A 25,766-nucleotide genomic window follows, 5' to 3' on the forward strand; every position below is an offset into this window, starting at 1 on the left:
ACCACACCACACGCACGCCAACTCACACACACTGCTCCAAATTACCACAACAACATCCATGGCACTTTAACAGTTGTGAATTCAACATAAAATGTGGCTAGAGTTTAACTATATAGATATATGCATATAAGTGATGCATGGGCATGTTTGAACGTATAATAATATCGAAATTATACTTAAAATTAATATTTTACTCACAGACTTGACAGCAGTCACTGTAGCGGCTGGGTGGAGGAAGAAGGCTGTCCCGGCTCACCTAACAATTTTATTATAATTGTTTAGTACAATTTACTCAATACAAATCAAGAAAAGACCAAATACGTCCTAAGTCATACCGAAAATCCGGCAGAGTCTCCCTTATACCTAGGACCTACTCAACCTGCAAATGGGTTTAAAACATACTTCTATATCTACCAACTATACACCCACAACTCAATCATATCACACAGCCCCTCCTGGGCCCATCCAAACTGTCATCAATCACAACATATAAAATTACAGTTTAGTCTTTATAATTGATCCTTTTTGCAAAAACTACCCAAATAAACTCTAAAAATTCTAAAAATTAACCCCGCGGTCCTTAGCAATATTACTAGGCTAATGCAAAAAGAATCATAATTTTCTGAGCCACCACGAATATTTTATGAATTTTTAATCTCATTTAAGCACTAGAAATTTACGAAAAAGTAAAGTTCGGGTTTACCTATGCCGATTCTGACTCTGGAGACGCGCTCGAGACATCTGACAATGATGGGGTAGCCAAAATCTCCATCAAATTTGGAGACCTTTTCGGTAGTTGGTCTGTCTGACTGGAAATTCACAGACCCGGACAACTGTCGAATTTTCACGAATTGAAGATACCTACACGAAGCCCACAACACAGGGGTTAGTACATAAATTTTACGAAATTTTCTAAACTCATTTAATGCTCGAAAAAATACTACGAAGTTTCGTGGGATCCACTGGAAAACGGTATCGAAAAATTTTGAAATTTATATTGCCGCGAAGCTCTCAACGAGTGGAGCGCTCTGATACTCTCGGTTTTCTCGTGGGGTTCACGGTTTGCGAGAAATCTAGCCCAAAAATCAAAATGGGCTAAAACTTCCCAGACAAAAATTGGACAAACCGCTCGATGGATTTTGGTGTTCTTGGTGTCTATGGAAAGCTCTCAAGGTGTAGATGTTGTTTGACACAAGATCCGACCCAATCGATGACCGGATTGGCCGAATTTTGACCAGGAAGACGAAGAGGCGCGCGGCTTCGCGATGTTCTAGGCGGTGGCCAGCGATGAGGGGAGGCTGGGGTGGTGCGCAGGGAAGGTGGGGAGGGCTGGGTGGCAGCTGGCCAGCGAGGGGAGGAGAGAGAAAAAGGGAGAGAGAGAAGGAGGGGTCAGGACGCGTCCGGGGAGAAAGAAAAAGGAAGAAGAAGCCGGTCCGATTCGACCGATCTGATCCGGTCCGGTTCGATTCGGTCGGTCCGATTCAAGATATAAAATTTTAAATTTTTACTCTGCTTGGGACTGAAAACGAAGTCCAAAAATTCCAAAAAAAATTCTAGAAAACTCAGAAAAATTCCTAGACTCCAAATATATTTTTAGTTTTACCACGTGGTCTTTAAATTAATTTTAAAAATCATCAAAGTTTTTATTTTCGGAAAATCGAACCCGATTTCTAAAATCCGAAAAATTTCAAATAATTTCGTAAAATTCAAATAAAATAAAATATCAATATTTACCCAAAAATAATAAATTTAAAAATTAGGGGTGTTACAAAAATGATCCGATAAAATATATTTATTAAAAAATAATATTAAAATAGTCAAATTTACAAATTATTTATTATTTTTTTAATTTTCAGGTTACTACATTTAAAGCCACAATCTTCGACCCACTTAACCCACAACACACGGATAAATTTTAACAACTATCCCTAAACTCATATAGTTGTAACACTATATTTTTTTAACTTTAAAATGTAACATAAAACTCCCTAAACTTTCAAATTTTGCACAGTAAAATCTCTTTGACTTTTAATTACTGATTTTTCAGTTAGAAACTGATATGAATAGCTCATGCATGATACTTAGTCAACATTTCTCTTTCCTCTCTTATGCAAAGTGTAAAATTATTTTCTTTACACATGAAAAATTATTCTGTCTATAGAAAGAAAAATGATTCAATTTACACTTGGATTGAGAGAGAAAAGAGAAATATTGACTAAGCTCTGTGCTGAAACAGTTTAGGTCAGCGTCTAACTGAAAAACTGGTAATTGAAAGTTAGAGGGATTTTACTGTGTAAATTTTGAAAGTTGATGGAGTTTTATGTTATATTTTTAAGTTGAGCGATGGTAATGTTACAACTACATAAGTTCAGGGACAGTTGTCAAAATTTATTCCACAACACATAGACAAAACGCTAGGCTCACAATACCCACCAGAAAACTCATCAAAGATATGAGAATGTGACTCGTGAGGATTGCCCAACTAGAATACAAAAGAAAGCCAAATGAGAATACCATAAAGAAAATCAAAGCAGACAGGTAGAAAGTGATGGGCTGTGATGCTGAAAAGAAGGATATGGATCTATGATGGCGCTGAGCAGGTGTAGAAAGTGAGAGTAAGAGGGAAAATTAGAGCAGACGGGCGTGAGATGGAGTTTCGAAGGCAAGTCCATAGCTGTCAACTGAAGCTTTGAAATGGTGACCTGTGTGGAGATGAGTTGGTATTTGTCCAATGGGAGTGGAGCTGTGCTAGTGTGGGTAAGAGTCTTCAATAGAGTGGTTCTGTTTGAAGGTAAGGAAGAGGGAAAAGAGGACAAGTGATTAGTGCGGCACGAGGGAGAGATTGAGAAGATCTGTATTTTAGCTAGTAGAAAATACTATGCAGTGGGTTTACCCTTTGTTTGGATTGAGGGGTTATTATGGTGATGGAAAGTAAGGGATGATTTTAAGAAAATTTTCACTTGTTTGGGATGGAAGGTTGAGGGATAGTGAGGGTTTTAGGGGGTTATTTAAAGGTTGAAAACCTTCCAAAACCTTTCAATTTCTAATCAACCAATTTGGTGGGTTGGGGAGGGTTGAAAAAATTTTTATTTTTTGATTTCTTATATTAACCATATCAATTTTAAAAAATCTCTAAAATATCATTTCTTATTATAAAATAATAAGTTTCATAAAAAATATAGTTTTATAATTTTTTATATATTAACCTTATCTTTCAATACTATCCAACCAAATAAAACAAGATTATAAAACCTTTATTTACATTGCCTTCCTCTCAAATATAAATAAAACTATTATTTTACGTTATCATATCATATTTTCTTTTATTTTACTTTATCTTATTTTAATAAATTTCCTTTTACCCCATCCAAATAAAACCTTAAGAGAGGAAGGTGAGAGGGAAAGAAGGGAAATAGGCTCATTTCATTTTTAATTGATGGCACTTATTGATTGAAGGACCTTCATTTTGAAGGAATCAAATTATTGACTTTAAAAAATATAAGGATAAAATTATTAATTATGATATAAATCAGGGACTAAAACAGTAATTTATTTTAAAAATAAAATGGAAACCAAATGGCACCATACAGAACAGCAATACAGCTGATGCCCAAAAAAGAACTCTCTAGACGCAATTACTTGCTTTATCCACACTGCTTCTTCCAGAAAATAGGTGAACCGTCTGGTAGACTCTGAAAACGCATACTGAGTTTAAAAGAAACAGAGACATGAGGCGGTGGAGTTCTTAATTTTAGGTAATGCTGCCAGATAAAATTAACTTGAAAAACAATCAAAATCCCTAGCTACAATCATTTAGGGCTTGCAATCCTGGGGAGATTTCGGTGTTTTTTGCGTTTCTGTTGTTCAGATTGGGTGTTGAGTTTTTGCCGTCTTGGCATGGACAACATGGATGTCGATTCACCTGCTGAAACTAACCTTGTCAAGCACAGTGATCGAGTCCTTCGGGTGCGATTTTGGCCTCTCTAATTACATTTTATTGTTTTTTCTTTCATGATTTTTGTAATTATCTTGTTTCTCCTGTTTTCAGTTTTTCCGGTGTTGAATTAGTTGATTTCTCCAATTATTTTACTTTTTGTTTTTCATTGTCTTTGATTGGTAAAGAAATTTACTTGTTCTGAGTTTTGATATTTGTGAAACAAGTTCGTAATTTATTTTAATTTTTTTCGTTTTGTTGTGATTTAGTTGTGCTTCTGAATGACAGTTGCAATGGACTGTATATTCACATTTATTTATTTTAGTTATTTTACTTTCAATTTTATGACAGAGGCTTGCTCAACTTGGAGTTCCTGAGGAGTTCCTTCAAAGGCGGTATTCTGGTGTAGTTGATTTTGTCAGGGATAAGCGAACCTGGATACCTGACTTGGTGTCTGTTATTTTACCTCCTGATGTGGATGTGGCAGATGTTCTCCATGAAACTAAGGCAGGAACTAAAAGGATGCTGAACCCAACAATGAAACAACATTTCAGGGAATGCATGGGCTGGTTACAGTGGTTGATGTTTATGTGTGAACCAGCCATTGCTCTGAAAAACCTTTCCGAAATGAGTACTGGCCGTGGTGTGTGTGGGGCTGTTTGGGGAAATAATGATATAGCATATCGGTGTCGAACATGTGAACATGACCCAACATGTGCCATTTGCGTTCCCTGTTTTCAGAATGGAAACCACAAGGACCATGATTATTCTATTATTTACACGGGTGGAGGATGTTGTGATTGTGGGGATGTGACAGCATGGAAACGGGAGGGCTTCTGCTCAAAACACAAAGGTGCTGAACAGATACAACCTCTTCCAGAGGAGTTTGCAAACTCTGTGGGGCCTGTGCTTGATGCTTTATTGGTTTGTTGGAAAAATAAGCTTGTGTCTGCTGAAACCATCTGCCAGGAAAATCCTGGAACAAGTGACCATATTCTTGTGCCCAAGAAGGTTGCAAATGAGCTAACATATGTGGTGGTTGAGATGTTGCTTGAGTTTTGCAAGCACAGTGAGAGTTTGCTTAGTTTTATTTCTAGGAGCGTGATCGCATTGGTTGGTTTATTGGAGATTTTGGTGAGGTCAGAGACTTTCTTGAGTGAAGGTGTTGCAAAGAAACTTCATGAGCTGCTTCTGAAGTTACTGGGAGAACCGATCTTCAAGTATGAGTTTGGTAAAGCATATTTAAGATACTACCCATTAGTTGTACGTGAAGTCATAAAAGAAGGCACTGATGATACTCTCAAGAAGTATCCTTTGCTATCTACATTCTCTGTGCAGATCTTTACGGTTCCCACTCTAACCCCACGACTTGTGAAGGAGATGAACCTACTTACCATGCTTTTGAGATGCTTAGGAGATATATTCACTCAATGTGCAGGAGAAGATGGTCGTTTACAGGTTAGTCCTCTGATACTTGTTTATATGTGCTTAAGAGCTTGTTTGGGATTGAGGTTCAAACTTGCCTTTTGGAAAAAAACCCTTTTAGGCTTTGTTTTCAAAAACCAGTTTGAAACTATTGTTTAGTTGTTTTGAAGTTCTTTCAACTAAAATGTGTCAAATTTAGATGCCATAATTGTATTGTGGGAATGTTATACTTTAGATGCCCAACATTTACTCTCATATAATAGAGTTGGTCTGACCACAATCCTATAGAACTTACCTTTCACTATGTTAAAGATCTTATAGTCGAATAATTCCCCGGTTGCACTTTTCCATTTCATTCATCCTGTATTGATCCTATGGGTTACATCCTCATTTAAAGTTCCATTCTTTTGTGTTGATAGAATAGAAAATACTTGAATTGATCGCATGTAGGTACAAAAACTCCATCCAAACGATCTTCATCTTCCTTCCTTTTATAGCAGCTAAACTCACATTGCATATGTTCGTTCTTGATTTTATTAGCTTGAATCCTTTGTTCTCAATAGTCTTTCTCCATAGCTCCTACTTTTGATTAACTGTTTTACTAGTTTCATCTACTAAAACAATATTATTTGCAAATAATATGCACCATGGGACATCATCTTAAAAATGACTAGCCAGCTCATCCATAAAACCTACCATAAATCCATTGTGATGTGAAACTCGTCTGTGTCCCTCCCACTATCCTTACACTCATGATCACCCCTCATACATGTCCTTAAAAACATTTATATACTTGAGATTTACTCCTTTATTCTTTAGCATCACCAAAGAACTTTTTTCGGTAATCTATCGTATGCTTTTTCTAGGTCAGTGGATAATATGGGGAGATCCTTTTTACTCTCCTTGTATATTTCTATCAATCTTATTAAAAAGATAGGCTTTGTTGTTGATCTACCAGGCATCAAGCCAAACTGGTTCTCTGATTCCTTAGTAGTGTCCTTGAGTCTACGCTTAATCACTCTTTTCCATAGCTTAATCGTATGATTCTTTAGTTTAATACTACAGTAGTTTGTACAACTTTGGATATCTCTTTTATTCTTAAAGATAGAAACCAAAGAGCTATTCCTCCATGCATTTGCCATCTTTTTCGATTGTAGTATGCCATTGAATAGCTTGGTTAGCCAAGCCACTCCAACCTCCTCAATGCACCTCCATATTTTTATAGGGATACCATCTAGGGGGCTGCAAGCTATCCTAATCTTCATATTCTTCAACCTATATGAAAAAATGAAAAGATCCATAATTAGAGTTTGAATACCATTAAAATAAAGTAAAATAATATATATTATTAATTTTTCTCACATCAACCTATCAATTTTTTTTTCTCGCCTTTAAATAAAATTAAAGGAGTTAAGATAAATTAAATTTGAATCCTTAGATATTAACCTAAAAGTGAATTAAAAAGTAATACAAGTAAAAATAATATTATTAATTTTTCTTTGAGAAAATAATAATAACTACATATTTTGTAATAATTAGTTAATATTTATAAAAATATTAGACTATTTCTAAAAGCATAATTTTATTTTAAATAAGTCAAAAATAAACAAAAATTTAAACTAATTATTTTCATTTAGAACACAGCTTTACTACTCTGTCTTACTGTAGCCACCCTGATGGAGAAGATTATTGGCCCACTCGCTATGGGTTCACTCTAGGGGTGGCCACGGTTCGGTTTCGAACCGGAATCAAACCGGAACCGGTTTGGTCAAAACCGGAACGAAACCGGTCAAAACCGGAACCGGTTTCAAACCGGACCGAAACCGTCCTTCTACGATTTGGTTCAGGTTCATATTTTTTAGAAACCGTGAACCGGCGGTTCTGAACCGGATTGAACCGGCGGTTCTAAACGGGACCAAACTAGCAATTTAAATACAAAAAAATTCAATAAATACCTCACTCCACTCCTAATTCATATATATATATATATATATATACATATTAATTCTCTACACTCTCTTTAATTCTCAATACTCTTTCAATTTCTCTCAAATTTTCTAAATAATTATTTTCTACACTCCTTTTAATTCTCAGTACTTTCATAATTCTCCTACTTTATTATTTTATATGCTCACTAAAATTTTTAATGCTATATCAATTACTCTGTTATTATTTTATATATTCAATAAAATTTTTAATACCCTCTATTTTGATTTTTTTTTTCTTTTATATTTTTTTAATTATCAATTATCATATAATTTTTTAAAAAAGGGCAAGTAATACTCAACTCAACTCAATTCAACTAAGTTTTTATCCCAAAAATTTATCGGGGTTGGCTATATAGATTCTCTTTCTCCACTCTAAACGATTTTGGTTTAAATCCTCGGAAATGTGTAATATTTTTAGGTCATGTTGTACTATTCTCCTTCAAGTCAGTTTATGTCTACCTATTCTTTTCTTTCTATTTTCTGACCCAATGTGCTCTATTTGTCTAACTGGAGCTTTCATATGTCTACGCTTCACATGACAAAACCACCTCAATCTCCATTCTCTCAACTTATAATTGAAAATTTTGATTCCTCTAAATCCTAAAGGGATACATAGGCAAAATTAAGTTCATGCACCGTTTTTTAATTTTTTTTAAAATTAATTTTATCTATAGTTTTTAATAAGTTCAAATCTTTGCTTAATTATTAAATTTTTCTTAAAAATAAGTTAATTTTATTCTTTTTATTCTTATTTTATTTTGATTAAAAGATTTCTAAGAAAAATTAAAATATTTTTTACAAATATAACTTAAATTATAAATCAATAAAATTTTCCTTTAATTTTTTCCTTTAAGTCGCTCTTAAACCGCTTCTAAACCGTCCTTCAAACCGTCTTGAACTGTCATTTTTTGAACCGTCTTTTAAACCGTTTTAAATCGGGGTCGAACCGGAACCGGCGGTTCAGGAATCGTCTTTCAAACCGTCCCATGACGGTTTGGTTCAGGAACCGTAACCACCCCTAGTTCACTCTAGGGATTTCTTTACTTTATTAATACAACGCAGTCAACGCCACTTATTAGAACAGCTTCTATTAAGTCTCTACAACCACCCCTCCTTCCTTCTTTTTATTCTGTCTATACTTTGTTAGATATTGCTCTTATATAAAATATAAAGAAGACCCCCCTTCTGCCTTTCACTTCATCTTTGATTCTCTCTAAAAATGGGAGAATTCAAAATATAATTCTCATTTTTTGCTTAGTTGTTTAGAATGTCTATAAAAATTTGAAAGAAAATTTTGTATAATCATAATTAATGATTTATGATGAATATTTTTATAAAATTTTTAAGGAAAAAAATGTATTGAATTAAAGTTTGAGAATTTTTGTGATGCGAATTGAAGTTGAAGGACAACTGTGATACATTTATCTAAGTTAAGGGAGAATGAGTGAAATTTAGCTGTAAGTTAACTTACAAACGGATGATAGTAGGTCACAAGGATTTTTATGATACGAAGTGAAGTTTATGGACGGCACTGATACAATCACTTAATTTGAGGGACTATTGGCAAAATTCACCCATATATAAACTTATAGTGCCTATTCATCAACTACTTAATCTTGCAGTCTTTCAATGTTAGTCAACAACATGAAGTCTCACTAAAAACACAATTTGAACCATTTAAACAGTTTAATAGTAATTTTTGCTCAACATGGGCATCAAAGCTAGAATCAACACGTTGAAATTAGCAAGGAGGGGTCTTGTCAAAATTTTGTTTATGTGGCAGATTGGATGCTGATGTAGTGCTGGTGTGTCAGTGATGTGGTGTTGAGCTATGACATGGCTGACTGATGTGGCAAGGACAAGCATGGGATCTTGTGCTTCATGCTCACAGTTGTTGGTGTGAGCTTAGTTGCAGATTTGGAAGATGAGTGTCAGGTTATCTAAGGATGTGGGAAGGAAGTCTGACAATGGGAATGTGGTCGCAAGGGGACATAGAGGGGTGCGAGAGGCTTAGTAGCTGAAAATTGTTAAGTTTCAATTGGGTCGTGATTTGGGTTAGGATCTTACCTGAAATGATCTTCGTTTTGGGCTACATCCAGTGATCAGACTTGCTGCGCTGGAATTGCCTCGGTCTGAGCAGTCTTTTGGCAGTGGATTTGTAGTTGTTTGGTGACCTGTGATGGTTGGTTAGGGAAAAGACAATGTTTGGCACCATTTCGTGCCATAGAGAGAGAAACAGATTGCGAGGATTTTTTTTTTTTCAAACAGTAAGCAAATTTCGAAGGCAAAACAAGGTTGGGATCTCTAGGGCTTTGATGCCAAATTGATGTAGAACCAATGGGGCTTTGGGGATTAGGGTCTCAATTTTGAGAGAACCACATTCTTAATTTATTAGCTCAAAGCAATATAAATTGTCATGCAAAATCTACTAAATTTGTAGATGTCCTCGGCCTGTTTATAGAGTTTTGTAACCCTAATCACATTAGAGTTAGGAAATCATTAAACAAGAAAACCCTATTCAAATACTAATTACGAATTCTATATCAACACAAAATTCCTAAATAATAAAATACTAAACCTAGTAGAACTTTGTTATGGAAAGTCAATCATTATATTATTTCTGTGTATATTCTGTATTCTGTATTCCTATTTAGGATTTCTTATTTAGGATTTCTTCCTAATTAGTATAACACAATTATAGGAATCAATTGTATATAAATACCCATGTACAGATTAATTGAAATCAATGAGAATCATCTCTTTCTACATGGTATCGAGCACAGTTATCTAGGGTGACTATTTGTTCTCACCACCCCATTTCGGGAGAGACCTTGGCACCGGCCAAGCGTTTCGACTCCGATCAACATTGCCAACGTCGCCTCAATCCCCTCATTCCACCACTGTGTGCTGTTGCCTGATCCAGTACACCATTAAAGGACTTCTGAGGTTTGGCTCTCAGATCCTATTTCGGTATTTGCTTGATTTGTGATTTTGGATTATTTTGTTGCTGTCAGCACTTTGGATTAGCGTTTCGGTTAGTTTTCTTTGTCTCAACAAATGGCAGACAATAAGAATGTTATTTCGATGTGATTCGATGATGACTAAGATCACGGAACACAAACTTAATGGTTCGAATTACAGGTGGAGTAAGATCATTAGGGTCTATTTGCGTAGCATTGATAAGGATGATCACCTTACTAAAGATCCACCTACTGATGATACACAACAAACTTGGCTAAGGGAGGATGCTCGGTTGTTTTTGCAGCTTCGAAACTCGATTCACAGTGAGGTAATTAGTTTAATTAATCACTGTGAATTTGTTAAGGAATTGATGGATTAATTAGATTTTATGTATTATGGTAAAGTGAATATCTCACGTATTTATGATGTTTGTAAGGCATTATACCGTCTTTGAGAAAGAGAATAAGTCTCTCACGGCTTATTTTATGGATTTTAAGCGGGTATATGAGGAACTTAATGTATTGTTGCCTTTTAGTTACGATGTGAAAGTTCAAGAGCCCAACGGAGCAACTAGTCTATGAGTTTTCTTGCGTGCCTTCCTTCGAATATGAGATCGCTAAATCTCGATTCTTTCCGATTACGAGATTTCCTCTTTGCATGAAACATTCACACGGGTCCTTCGTGCAGAGTACCCAATCTTCACGACTGCCGGTAGTGCTCTTATTAGCCGTAATCCAAATGGACAACGTGGTAATAGAAGAGGAAGTAGAGGAGGAATTACAGCAATGAAGTAATCAGCGTAATGGAGAGGCTAGTTCTAATCGGGACTCAAGAGGAGTCATTTGTTATTATTGTCATGAGCACAGCCATACAAAATATAATTGTCCGCAACTTCAGAGAAAAATCAGCGATCACGGATGGCAAATATGGCGTGAGGATTCTACTGATATCTTCCTCGAGAAAAGCTGCTTGGTATCTGCAGAGGATTTTGCACGCTTTTCCCATGTCGTGCATCTCTAAAGCCTACCAGTTCCCCTATCACTGCGATCGCTGAGTCAGGTAAATCCACTACATGCCTTGTGTCTTCCTCATCCAAATGGGTTATTGATTCTGGTGCAACAGATCACATGACAGGTAATTCTAGTCTTCTATCTGCTTTTCAGTCTAATCCCACTTCCTCTACTGTTACTTTAGCTGATGGTTCTACTTCTTGTGTCATGGGTTCTGGAACTGCGAATCCGACTTCGTCAATTTCTTTGTCATCTGTTTTGTGTCTACCAAATTTCTCTTTTAATCTACTTTCTGTTAGTAAACTTACTCGTACCTTAAATTGTTCTATTTCATTTTTTCCTGATCAGTGTTTGTTTCAGGATCTTACGACGAAGCAGATTATTGGTAGAGGACGTGAGTCAGGTGGTCTCTATATTCTGGAAAATCATGTACCGCGGTCGCTTGTTTGCTCCAGTACCGTAACACCTCTTGAAGCTCATTGTAGATTGGGTCATCCTTCTTTGTCTACCATGAAGAAGTTGTGTCCTCAGTTTCAGTCTTTATCAGTACTAGAATGTGAGTCGTGTCAGTTTGCAAAACATCATCGTTTGCCTTCTGTGTCTAGAGTTAATAAACGGGCTTCATCCCCTTTTGAGTTAGTTCATTCTGATGTTTGGGGTCCTTGTTCATACTTCTAAAAGCGGATTTCGTTATTTTGTTACTTTTGTTGATGATTACTCTCGTGTTACCTGGTTATATTTAATGAAGAATCGTTCTGAGTTGTTTTCTATCTTTTGTGCCTTTTGTAATGAAATCAAAACTCAATTTAATATTTCTGTGCGTATATTAAGAAGTGACAATGCTAAAGAATATTTTTCAGCACAATTTCAGTCTTATATGACACAAAATGACATTCTTCATCAGTCTTCCTGTGTTGATACCCCATCCCAAAATGGCGTGGCCGAAAGAAAAAATTGACATCTTCTTGAGGTAACTCGTGCTCTTCTTTTTCATATGAAAGTTCCTAAACACTTTTGGCGGATGCGCTTTCTACGGCATGTTTTTGATCAATCGTATGCCGTCTTACATCCTTAATGGGGATATTCCTTATACTACTTTGTTCCCTACAAAATTTTTGTTTCTGTTGAACCCGTATTTTTGGTTGTACTTGTTTTGTATGCGTGATGTTCGTCATGAGTTACTAAATTGGATCCAAAGTCTCTCAAATGTGTCTTTCTTGGGTACTCCGGATCCAAAAAGGGTACCATTGTTTCTCTCCTACTCTTAATCGTTATCTTGTTTACCAGATGTCACATTTTTGAGTCCACTCCATTTTTTCTCAATCATCCGTGTATGAGAGTCAAGGAGGAGGATGATATCTTAATATATACTATCCAACCAATGTCTAGTCCTCTCTCACGGCTGTTTCTTACGTCTCTAGACCTACTCGGCCTCCGTTGTTCATGTTTATTCCAGAGATTGGAGATTACCGACTCGGATCCTCCACGGCTACTTCGTTGGGAGGTCACACCTCATCTTGAACATGATTACGATCTAGAATTACCCATTGCTCTTCGTAAAGGTAAACGATCATGGACTTACCCTATCTCTTCTTTTGTTTCTTATAATCAATTGTCATCTTGTTCTCGGTGTTATTTTACGTCTTTAGACTCTGTTCCTATGCCTAATCATTGGTGAGGCCTTTGTCTCATCCTGGTGGTGTCTTTGCTATGAAAGAGGAAATGATGGCTTTAGATGCTAATGGTACATGGGAATCATACCTTTGCCCACCGGTAAGAAAGCTATTGGTTGCAAATGGGTATTCTGATGAGTAAATCTGATGGTTCTGTGGCTAGGATAAAAGCACCCCTTGAAGCAAAAGGATAAGCTCAGACATATGGGGTTGATTACTCGACACTTTTTCTCCTGTAGCTAAACTTATACATTCGCTTGTTTATCTCTTTAGCAGCTACATATGATTGGCCCCTGTACCAATTGGATATCAAGAATGCTTTCCTTCATGGTGATCTTCAGGAGGAGGTGTATATGGAGCAACCACCTGGGTTTGTTGCTCAGGGGGAGTTGGGTAAAGTTTGTAGACTTCGGAAGTCTCTTTATGGCTTGAAACAAAGTCTTAGGGCCTGGTTTGGGAGATTCAGTGAAGCAGTACAGGAATTTGGTATGCAAAAGAGTAAGTGTGATCATTCAGTATTTTATAAGCAATCTGAGGCTGGTCTAATTCTCCTGGTAGTCTATGTGGATGACATTATCATCACTGGGAGTGACTCTGCAGGTATTTCATCTCTTAAAACCTTCCTCCAAACCCAGTTTCAGACCAAAGACTTGGGATTATTAAAGTATTTTTTGGGTATTGAAGCTATGAGAAGTAAGAAGGGTATTTTCTTGTCTCAAAGAAAATATGTCCTCGATCTATTGACAGAGACAGGAAAATTAGGTGCTAAGCCTTGTAGTGCACCAATGACTCCAAATTTACAACTGTTAGCAGGGGATAGTGAGTTGTTTGAAGATCCAGAGAGATACAGGAGATTGGTAGGAAAATTGAACTACCTTACTGTCACTCGTCCTGACATTGCTTATGCCGTTAGTGTGGTAAGTCAGTTTATGTCTTCCCCAACTGTTGCTCATTGGGAAGCCTTGGGACAAATCTTGTGCTATCTGAAGGGAGCTCCAGGAAGAGGTTTGTTATATGGTAATCATGGGCATTTGAATGTTGAATGTTTTTCAGATGCTGACTGGGCTGGATCTAAGGTTAATAGGAGGTCAACTACTGGATATTGCGTTTTTGTTGGAGGAAATTTGGTGTCTTGGAAAAGCAAGAAGCATAGTGTAGTTTCTCGATCTAGTGCTGAATCCGAATACAGAGCCATGGCACAATCAGTATGTGAGGTAATGTGGATATTTCAATTACTAGATGAGACAGGTTTTAAGATCCCCCTGCCTGCGAAATTGTGGTGTGATAATCAAGCTGCTCTCCATATTGCTTCTAATCCGGTATTTCATGAGCGGACCAAACATATTGAGATTGATTGTCACTTTGTTCGTGAAAAGATTCAACAACAGATCATCTCAACAGGACATATCAAACCGGAGAGCGATTAGGAGATATTTTCACAAAAGCTCTGAATGGAGCTAGGATTGACTACATTTGTAACAAGTTGGGCATGATTAACATCTATGCTCCAACTTGAGGGGGAGTGTTATGGAAAGTCAATCATTATATTATTTCTGTGTATATTCTGTATTCTGTATTCCTATTTAGGATTTCTTATTTAGGATTTCTTCCTAATTAGTATAACACAATTATAGGAATCAATTGTATATAAATACCCATGTACAGATTAATTGAAATCAATGAGAATCATCTCTTTCTACAAACTTCATATATATTCCTCAATAATAATAGAATTCCTAAACAATAGAAATTTTAACTTCCTAATTCTGTAATGAACACAATTCCTAAGTTGAGTCTTGTTTCAATACTGCATCATTAGTATTGTTAGGAGCATTTAAAAAGTTGTTTGTTTCCTAACCTATTTAGTATTGGTTTAGAATTTTTGTAGTTTGAGGTTCTTAATTAATTGTTAAATCTGGCATGGTGCCTACTCTCTTCTTGTCCTTCCTGTTGCTGCTGCTACAGAACCTAGGTGATCATTAGTATTGTTAGGAACATTTAAAAATTTGTTTGTTTCCTAACCTATTTAGTATTGGTTTGGAATTTTTGTAGTTTGAGATTCTTAATTAATTGTTAAATCTGGCATGGTGCCTGCTCTCTTGTCCTTCCTATTGCTGCTGCTACAAAACCTAGATTACTGTTCATAGTTTCCCAAAAGGAAAAAAAAAAGGAAAATTTTCTTCTTTTCTCTTTGTAATCATGTTTAATTCGAAGTCTTAACTCTAGTTCTCCTTCTTGTGTAGTTATCCTTTTAAAGTAAGGAGCTGATGGTTTATCAAGTTTCTGTTTCAATTTTCTATTGGCCAATTGGACAAAAAACACTAAACCTTTTCATCAGTTTGTAATATCCTAATGTTCGTTTGACATTGGGTACAATTATATCCAATTTCTAAAATCAAATTAGCAATTGAACATAAATGCCAAACATTTGAGGTAATTTGCAATTATATCCAAAAGTTCCAATTTTAGATCATAAATCCAAACTTTTGAGAATTATAGCCAAAGGCCAAAATTGATTTAGAGAAATTTAAATTTTGTATACTAAACTTACAATTATGGTAACCAAATGCCCCTAAACTTTAAATTTTATTATCCAAATCCATAGAAATCCATCTATATATGTCTTAAATGAGTTGATTTTATTCTTTTGATTGATGTGGTCGTAATTTTTAAAATAATCATTAAGCTTAATTACTAAAGTACAAAATCTTTTTAGGGCGTTTGGATACCATAATTGTAAGTTTAGGGCATTTGGTTACCATAATTATAAGTTTGGTGGACAAAATTATATTTCTCCAAATCAATTTTAGGTTTTGGCTATAATTGTACCAAATCTCAAAGGTTGAAATTAATTTTATCCAAAATTGAAAAGTTTGATTATAATTGTAAATTACTGCAAACATTTGGCTTTTATGTCTAATTGCAAATTTGATTTTAGAAATTGGATACAATTGCACTCAATGTCAAACATTAGGATACTAAAACCAAAATTGAAACATTAGGATAAAATTGATGAAAACGTTTAGTGTTTTTTGTCCAATTGCCCTTTTTTATTTTATTTTATTTTCCTGTCAATGCCTTTTGTAGCCATAGTTTTAGCTTGCTCTATCACATGGCAAAGTTTGCTGATTACTATATCTTGCAGGTTACCAAGTGGGGGTCTTTGTACGAGATCACTATTCGTGTGGTTGAAGATATTCGATTTGTGATGAGCCATGGTATTGTGCCCAAATTTGTGACCAATGACCAGCGGGATATCTTGAGAACTTGGATGAGACTTTTGTCTTTTTTGCAAGGAATGAGTCCACTAAAGAGAGAAAATGGCCAACCCCCGGAGGAGGAAAACGATAATATAAATTTGCTTTTTGTGTTAGACCATTCTATTGCCAATATTCACTCTCTTTTGGTGGATGGAGCATTTTCTAGGAATGAAGAGACGAATGACATTTTTTTTGACACAAGTAAACAAGACATGGATGAGGAAGATAGCATGAGACTTGCAAAAGTAGGACGCTTGTCTCAGGAAAGCTCAGTGTGTGGTGCTTCAGGGAGGAATACTTCAGTTGTTTCTGCAATGCAGGTCATTGAAGTTAAATCAGATTCCTTTTCTCGTTCTTTAATTCCTTCATCGGTAACATGGTTAATATATGATTGCTTGAGGACCATTGACAATTGGTTAGGAGCTAATCATACATATGGGTCAATATCATCTTCAAATACTAGCAGCACTTCCAGTAGCAACTTCTTAGCTTTGAAGAAAACTTTATCTAAGATTAGCAAGGGTAAATATATTTTTGGTGGGTTTACCAGTTCAAATGAAGATCATAATAGGCAGTATTTTCCACCGGCTAATATTGGTTTCTGCATGAATATGGAGACAGAGAATACTAAAAGTATAGGGCAGGACTGCAAAACAGTGGCTTCTGGTGACAGTGATACTGCCGGTTTTGATGAGAGTTTGATGGAAGCAGACACTTCCACAGAATTAGATGCCTTGCATTTTTTGAGTTCATCTGATTGGCCAAATATAATATATGATGTTAGTTCACAGGATGTATCTGTTCACATTCCCTTGCATCGATTGCTTTCCTTGCTTTTACAAAAGGCTTTAAGGTGGTGTTGTGGTGAATCTGAGGTGGTCAGTGCATCTAGTGCAAGTATTTTGACATCATCTTCAATGTATGATGATGATATCTTTGGACGTGTCCTTAGTGGCTGTCACCCTTGTGGGTTTTCTGCATTTGTCATGGAGCATCCTTTGCGCAATAGGGTGTTTTGTGCCCAGGTTCATGCTGGAATGTGGAGGAGGAATGGTGATGCTGCTATTTTGTCTTCTGAGTGGTACCGTTCAGTTCGGTGGTAGGTTTATGCTTCATTTGATTCTTGTATTTTAGTAAAAATTTTCTTGATTAGCTTACAAAATTTTTATTTGTCATTGTGCTTCCTGGTTGTGTTAAGGGTTAGAGTTGAAAACAATAGTGTCTAAAGTATTTCTGGTGGTTTTGCCTTTTGCAGGTCTGAGCAAGGCTTAGAACTTGATCTTTTTCTTCTGCAGTGCTGTGCTGCATTGGCTCCTGCTGATCTTTATGTCAATAGAATTGTAGAATGCTTTGGGCTAACAGATTACTGTTCTTTGACCACTGAGAGATCCACTGAGTATATCTGTTTGCTCCTAACTTTAATCTGATATCATGTGGTGTTCAGATGTGTTGTGTTCTTGATTTTGTTCCTTTGTGCGGACATGAGATTCATGTTCATAGGTTTCATAATGCATTGTGTGTTTCTAAGTTTTTGACAGTCCAGCTTGAAGGGGCAAGGGGGTGTGATTACATTCTTTAAAAAGATGACATTTCTTATTATGATCCTTAAATTTGAAATGTTTAGCATTCAGACTTCTTGGGTCCTTGATATTTGTTAAATACTACTATTGGTCCATTTATTACATTTTTTTGCTGTCTTTAGCATGATAGAACTTCTTGAATTATAGCCAATCCTTTTAGCTTTATTATTATATATTCAGTCTTTAACATTGGCATTGCTTGTAGCCAAACTTGGAAGGGCATATGCTAAAACTATCAAATTGCTAATATAACATATTTTATTAACAAAAATTTTCATGGTATCATCTGTTAAGGGATAGTCAAAATGTCATTGAAAAAGACTACTAATTGTCATATTTTAAAAATATAGATAATTTCACTGTTTTCTCTTTCTAGCCCTCCCCCCTCCCTAAAATGAAAAGCATATATAACTTTTTTTATGAGTACAACATATGCCACTTAGTTTGGAATTTCTGTTCTGTTGCATGCTTTTCTAAATTTGGCTACAATTGACACTAACGTGAAATGTGTGTGTGTGTGTGTGTAATAATATCCTTTGGTTTTTCTTTGTTTTTCCCAATTGAGAAGTTATTGCTTTTTTGCTCGTTTCATTTTATTTAATAGATATTGGCTTTTATGTTACCATGTGTTATTGTGAGCATATTGAATTTGATTTGATATCTCTGAATTATATAATATTGAAGTTATGGCTTGGACAACTGTCTCTTCAGGTATGAACCAGTTCTGGTGCAGGAAATGCTCATTCTTATCATACAAATTGTCCAAGAAAGGCGGTTTTCGGGGCTAACTCCTGCTGAAAATTTGAAAAGAGAGTTGGTTCATCGGTTAGCCATTGGAGATGCTACTCATAGTCAATTGGTGAAATCTTTGCCTCGTGATCTTTCAAAGTATGAGCAACTTCAGGAAATTTTGGACTTAGTTGCTGTATATTCTAATCCATCCAGCTTCAATCAGGTTTGTTTTGTGACCTAGAATATTTTTCTTGGGGTTTATGAGTTGATATTTCTGTGAGTCAGTTGTTCTTGTATTTGTCTGCACCTTAGGGGATGTATTCTTTACGCTGGACATATTGGAAAGAGCTGGATCTGTACCATCCACGGTGGAACTCAAGGGATTTGCAAGTTGCGGAAGAAAGATACATGCGCTATTGTAGTGTCTCAGCATTGACCACTCAGCTGCCTAGGTGGACAAGGATTCATTCTCCTCTCAAGGGTGTAGCTAGAATAGCCACTTGTAAAGTGGTCCTAAAAATCATCCGTGCTGTTTTATTTTATACTGTTTTCTCTGATAAATTGACTGAACCACGTGCACCTAATGATGTTCTTATAATGGCATTGCACATGCTGTCATTGGGATTAGACATTTGTTTGCAGCAGAGAGAACCTAGGGACATTTCATTTTCCAATGAATGTTCCATTCCCATGCTTGCTTTTGCTTGTGAAGAAATTCACGAGGGATTAAATTATGGTGCTGGTGAGCAGAGCTTGCTGTCACTTCTTGTCTTATTGATGAGGATGCACAAGAGAGAGAATGTAGACAACTTTTCGGAGGCAGACAGTCGTAATGTTTCTTCTTTGATTGAAAACTTATTGAAGAAGTTTGCAGAGGTGGATTCAGGATGTATGTCTAAACTGCAGCAACTAGCACCTGAAGTGGTCATGCATTTATCACAATTACTTCCTAGTAGTAATGTGCATCCTGTTGGATCAGCTTCTGATAGTGAGAAGCGCAAGGCCAAAGCCCGAGAGAGACAGGCTGCTATATTGGTGAGATGTTATTGTGCATTTTCTGTCTAACTTCTTTCTGAAGTTATATTATTATCCTCATCTTGCGTGAAAAAAATGAAAAGTTTGCTCTCTAGCATTAGCATAGGGTTGTTGTTGTTGTTGGCATTAGCATAGGGTTGTTGTTGTGTGAAAAAAATGAAAAGTTTGCGCTCTAGCATAGGAAGGCTACTACACAATCTTTTTCTTTCTTTTTTCTTCATTTTTTTTTGGGGGTTTATGTGGATATTTCGGAGTTCTTAGGTGGGAAAGTTGTCCATTTACCTGAATCTCACCCAATTACCCAAACCTATGCTGAACCCTAGCTGGGCTGTATTTTTAGTAAGCTTGAAGACAAATATTTGACCAAGTTGAACATAATCTTTAACATCTAATTCATTGAGCTTACTGGGTTTCTTGTGCAGGCAAAAATGAAAGCTGAGCAGTCCAAGTTTTTGTCGAGCATTAACAACACTGTTGACGATGATTCAAAATCAGGATTAGATGAAAGCAACAAGGATAAAGAACAAGGTTTAGAGGAGTCTGCACAAGATGTTTGTTCCCTTTGCCATGATCCTAATTCCAAAAATCCTATGTCCTTCTTGATTCTTCTTCAGGTAAGCAAGTCTTTTCTGTATGTGCCATTCTGAGTCATTGACTCTAGTGTTGAAATTTGCATGTTGTTCACTTGCAACATATATTCAAAACTGATTTTTCGTGCTTGTTTTTGGATCAAGAAATCAAAGCTTTTAAGCTTAATTGACAGAGGCCCTACTTGCTGGGATCAAGTTCACTGGTCTGACAAGGAACAAGTCATTCTAAATGCAAAGAAAGTGGCTGATCAAGCTGGAACAAACTCTTCTTCAAGTGGTACAGGAGTGGTTTCATCATCTAATCAATTAGCATGGTTGGTTCAAAATGCAGTTAATGAGTTTGCTGATTATGCTCAACCTGGGGAAATAAGTAATTTTCTAGAATTTGTCAAAGCTCAGTTTCCATCATTGAGGAATTCTCATGCGCCCAGTTCTTTGAAAACTGAGAACGATAGAACTGCACATGCCATAGAGATATTAGAAAAAGATATGTACATATCCATTCGAAAAGAGATGAATGATACTATTCTACTTTCCAGTTCTGGAGTCGAGAATGTTGAATTTTCAGCAGATGAAGGTGGCCTAAAAAGCAGCAGCGGTACTGATTCTGTATTGCTTGGAAAATACATAGCTGCCTGTTCAGGGGAGAGGACAGAGCACCCTTCATCTTCTGACAATACTCTTGATGACATTGGAAGGATGGATTCTACTTCGCAGGTTTCTGCATGTGATGGATTTGGCCCAGCTGATTGTGATGGTGTTTACTTGTCTTCCTGTGGACATGCTGTGCATCAGGGCTGCCTTGACCGATACTTATCGTCATTGAAGGAAAGGTAAGTGCCATTGCTAAGAAAACCTAGAGCTTAACCATCAGATGTTAATTGCTTATTAGTTTTACTCAATATATTGAAAGCTGGCTTAATCATTGAACCATATAAGGCATAAGGTCGAGGGTCAAAAGGTTTAATCAGGATAAAACCAATACTCAATTGGGGTCAAAATAAATATACTCATTTATTAGATATTGTCATACTGAGAAATATAATAAAATAATCAGCAGTTTAAGAATTTCTCTTTGTTGAGATTAGAGAGAATTGAAGAATTTCTTAATGTATTTCAATGTATTAAAATGATTCAAATTTATACACAAAGGCTAGAGCCTTAATAGGAAAGAAAATAAAAGCTAATAAATACAAATATCCCTAATATTACTAATTTACATTCTAATTTACAGCTAATGCACTAATTAAGGGATTCTAACACTCCCCCTCAAGTTTGTTCATGTATGTTGCACATGCCCAACTTGCAAATTAGTATATGAAACACCTTACAATTTAATCCCTTAGTGAACACATCAGCTAATTGATCTTTCGAACCTACGTAAGAGACACTTAAGGAACCATCCACAATTTTTTCTTTTATGAAGTGTCTGTCAATCTCTATATGCTTGATCCAATCATGTTGAGCTGGATTATGAACTATACTGATTGTGGCTTTGTTATTACAAAACAAAAACAAATCATTAGCTTCAAACAATTTTAATTCTTTCATCAACTTCCGTAACCACAATAACTCACAGATACCTTGAGCTATTGCCCTGAATTCGGCTTCTGCACTAGATCTAGCTGTCACATTTTGTTTCTTACTTCTCCAAATGACTAGATTACAACCAATAAAAGTACAGTATCCTGATGTCGAGCTCATATCATCAAGAGACCCAGCCCAATCTGCATCTGTAAAGGCTTTAATCTGAAGGTGATCATGATTTGCGAAAAGAAATCCTTTCTTAGGTGTAGATTTTAGGTATCGCAAGATGCGGAAAACAACCTCCAAATGAAATTCATGAGGATCATGCATATAGTGACTCACTAGACCAACTGCATATGTCCGGTCTAGTGTACGAAAAATAAATTAGTCTGTCAACCAACCTCTGATATCTCCCTAAATTCACTGATTTTGCAACTCCAGCTTGCAATTTATGATTGGCCTCAATAGGAGACTCTGTTAGTTTACAGCCCAACATTCCTGTTTCTTCCAATAGATCCAAGATATACTTTCTTTAAGAAATAAAGATTCTCTTATCTGATCTGGCAACATCTATTCCAAGAAAGTACTAGAGCCTTCCCAAATCTTTGATTTCAAACTCCTGTGCTAGGCGCTCCCTTAAAAGAGCCATTTCTTTCTTATCGTCACCGGTTACCAGTTTGCCACAATATCATCCACATAGATAATAAGTAGTGTGATTTTGCCTCTACGATGCCTCATAAACAAGGTATGATCAGCATTGCTTTGGCAGTATCCAAAGGAGATTATTACTTTACTGAACCTATTAAACCATACTCTAGGTGACTGTTTTAGACCATACAAAGCCTTTTTCAATTTGCAAACTTTCCTCTGGTCTTCTCATTCTCAAACTTTGGAGGAATTTGCATATACACTTCTTCTTCTAAGTTATCATGTAGAAAGGCATTTTTAACATCAAACTGCTGTAAGTCCCACTCAAGATTCGCTGCACATGACAACAGAATTCTGATGGTATTCATTTTAGCAACAGGAGCAAAGGTCTCTTGGTAATCTACTCCGTATGTTTGTGTGAAGTCTTTTGCTATAAGTCTGGCCTTATACCTCTCAATTGAACCATCTGTTATATGCTTCACAGTAAACATCCACTTGCATTCAACTGGCTTCTTTTCTAGTGGGAAAGTAACCAGTTCCCATGTCTTATTCTTTGCCAAAGCTTTCATCTCCTCTATCATAGCTGCCCTCCATTTTGGATCGAGGCAAGCTTTCTTCTAATCCTGTGGGATAGAGACAGAGGAAACAAACAGTAGAAAGGCTCTGTAGGATGGAGACACAGAATCAGAAGAGATGAAATTAGAAATGGGATGTTTAGTACAGGTCCTAACACCGTTCCGGAGAGCAATAGGAATATCAAGATCATTATCAGAAGAAGGAAGAATAGGCTGAGAATCAAAATTAGACTCATCAGGAGCCAAAGGAAACTTACCACATACCTGAAGATGTCCAGGAATTGAATCCAGGGATTCCGGTTGATCAGCAGTCTCCTGCTCGACGGCTATATCTGTCTTGTTTCGCCGAGTATATGTTCTCAAATCTTGCCTTTTCAGTCTTTCTTGAGATTTAGGTGACTCTCCCTGGGTATCATTGTTAGTTATAGGCTCTAAACCCATATTTTACCCCTGAAATTGAAGGTTCGGAGAGGATGAGGATGAAGGAAAATACACCTCTTCCTTCCTGTACTTCCCCTGAAGAGGTGGATGGAAATAAGATTCAGATTCCCTGAAGGTAACGTCCATACTCACAAAATATTTTCGTGAAGGAGGATGATAACACCTATATCATTTCTGAGTACTAGAATAATCAACAAAAACACATTTCAGAGCTAGGGGTTCTAATTTCCCACTATTAAGCTTATGAGCAAAGCAAACATAGCCAAATACCTTTGGAAGAATGGTATATGAATTTTTACCTTGCAAAACCTCTAAAGGACTCTTAAACTGTAATGTCCGAAGAAGCATCCTAGCATCCCTCTAGTAAGGTTTAAGAACATTTATGGTAAACATATTAAGTTTAAATTAAACCCATTATACCTGAACTTAAGTTATGTAATATAAAAGTATTTCAACTTTAATTTGTAACAGAAAAGTACCACAACTTTAATTGAAGTAACATGAAAGTACCTATAACTTCTAATTGCTGGTTCCCAGGCTAAGTGCTTACGTGGCATTTGGTTGTCAAAATGTGTAGAAGTAAAAAAAAAAAAGATTTGGCATCAATTCAAAAAATTAAAATTAAATCACATGAAAAATCATGATAAACGTCACTTCTCTCAAATTTTCTAAGAAAAATTCTCTACTTTTGGATCATGGCTTCCTTATCAAAACCAATTTTCTCATCAAAACTCATCTTTCAAAAACAAACATCACCTGATACATGGAAATAAAATCCAAAGCCACTGCCATCTTTTGCTGCACCAAGTGATCGAGGTGAGCTTAGTCGGGCAGGAAAATGGGTTATCTTCAAGCTTAAAGAATATGCTGCATGTCTGTTTGCATTTGTCCTCATCGATCTTGGACTAAAACTTGTGGAAGCCAAAAGAAGAATAAGAGTGAAGAGTTTAACTTGAGAACCGGCTATAAGAGGTCATAAGTACTTTCATGTTACTTCAATTGAAGTTGGGGTACTTTTTTGTTACAAATTAAAGTTGAGGTACTTCTATGGTATGTGCCTTAAGTTCAGGTATTGTAAATGTAATTTATTCCCCCCTTTTTTTTTTAATCATCTTGATCTTTGGCAAGGTGTGGGAGATCTTGAATCCCCTCTGTGTCATTTACAAGTGTCTAGAGAATGTCTTAGATTCTCAATTTGTTATCTGGATGGTTTTTTGGCCTCTGAGTTCTCCATTTTTAGCAAATTCTCAATAATACGAGGTCTATAAATCTATTAGAGGTGTGCGTACTTCTTTATATCAGAAGTTTAAGATAATGTTCTTTTATTGTTTATGCAGATATGTAAGAAGAATTGTTTTCGAAGGAGGGCATATTGTTGACCCAGATCAGGTACTTCTTCGCCATTTCTTTTGAAGGTTTGGCATTGTTGATAAGGTATTTTTTCCACTGAAAGAAAACTTAAGTGGACCTGACTTATTTTCTTTTTTCCAGGGTGAATTTCTTTGCCCTGTGTGTCGTCGACTGGCCAATTCTGTCTTGCCTTCGTCATCTGGGGATTTCCAGAGGGTTTGGATGGAGCCTATGATATCAACTGTTAGTTCAACAAATGCTGTAGGACGTTTAGTCATATCAATTGAGGAAAGTAATTTGCTTTGGCTGCAACAAGCTTTGTCTCTCTTGCGATCTGCTGCAAACATGGTTGAAAAGGGAGATATTTTGAAGATTTTTCCTCTGCAAAGAAATGAAAGAATGAAGCAAAATCTTGATTCAATCTCTCGTGTTCTCTTTAAGATGTACTTTCCGAGTAATTTGTCAAGTTCCACGAGGGCAAACCATTGCATGATTATGTGGGATACACTTAAATATTCCCTTAAATCTCTGGAGATTGCTGCGCGTTGTGGCAGGACTCACTTGACTCCCATTTATGGTCTTAATGGCTTGTATAAGGAACTTGAATCTTCTAGTGGATTTATACTATCATTGTTGTTAAAGATTGTGCACAGTTTGAGAAGTAAGAATTCTCTTCATGTGCTTCAAAGGTTTATGGGTATTCAGCTCTTTGGGGAGTCCATTTGTTCTGGAGTTTCAATGGACCATGCCAGTAGTGCTTATGGATGTGGAGGTGAGTTGTTACCTCATGGATTTTACAGGTTAAATATATGATTGATGCTGAAAGCTTCTTGAGAGCTTTTCTTGTTCTTATATTGAGGATATTATTTTGTACGTAGTTTCCAGATTGACCTTCTATTTTGGAATCATGTATCTGCAGAACCATTTTAGAAAGAGTATCCTCAAAGGTTTCTTTAGAATGACGAAACATATAATTTTTAGGGTAAACTTCAAAAAAATACCTTGTGGTTTCGCATTTTGCATTTAAGGGGAAAAAC

At 36.2% G+C, this 25,766-nt stretch overlaps 1 protein-coding gene across 1 annotated transcript in view; it reads left to right on the forward strand.

Moving 5' to 3' along the window:
- The first annotated feature begins 3,593 nt into the window (after positions 1-3,593).
- The window catches only part of LOC110670051 (E3 ubiquitin-protein ligase PRT6), a 43,757-nt gene continuing 21,584 nt past the window's right edge, over positions 3,594-25,766 (forward strand). The window contains exons 1-10 of the mRNA XM_021831984.2: positions 3,594-3,966; positions 4,286-5,392; positions 16,137-17,350; positions 17,507-17,647; positions 18,543-18,786; positions 18,876-19,598; positions 20,021-20,212; positions 20,333-21,021; positions 24,717-24,768; positions 24,871-25,501. Coding sequence (XP_021687676.2) covers positions 3,898-3,966; positions 4,286-5,392; positions 16,137-17,350; positions 17,507-17,647; positions 18,543-18,786; positions 18,876-19,598; positions 20,021-20,212; positions 20,333-21,021; positions 24,717-24,768; positions 24,871-25,501 — 5,062 coding nt within the window. The 5' untranslated portion in view covers positions 3,594-3,897. The remainder of the gene's footprint in view (positions 3,967-4,285; positions 5,393-16,136; positions 17,351-17,506; positions 17,648-18,542; positions 18,787-18,875; positions 19,599-20,020; positions 20,213-20,332; positions 21,022-24,716; positions 24,769-24,870; positions 25,502-25,766) is intronic.

The sequence above is a fragment of the Hevea brasiliensis genome, chromosome 5 (assembly GCF_030052815.1).
Source record: "Hevea brasiliensis isolate MT/VB/25A 57/8 chromosome 5, ASM3005281v1, whole genome shotgun sequence".
NCBI classification, from domain to species: Eukaryota; Viridiplantae; Streptophyta; class Magnoliopsida; order Malpighiales; family Euphorbiaceae; genus Hevea; species Hevea brasiliensis.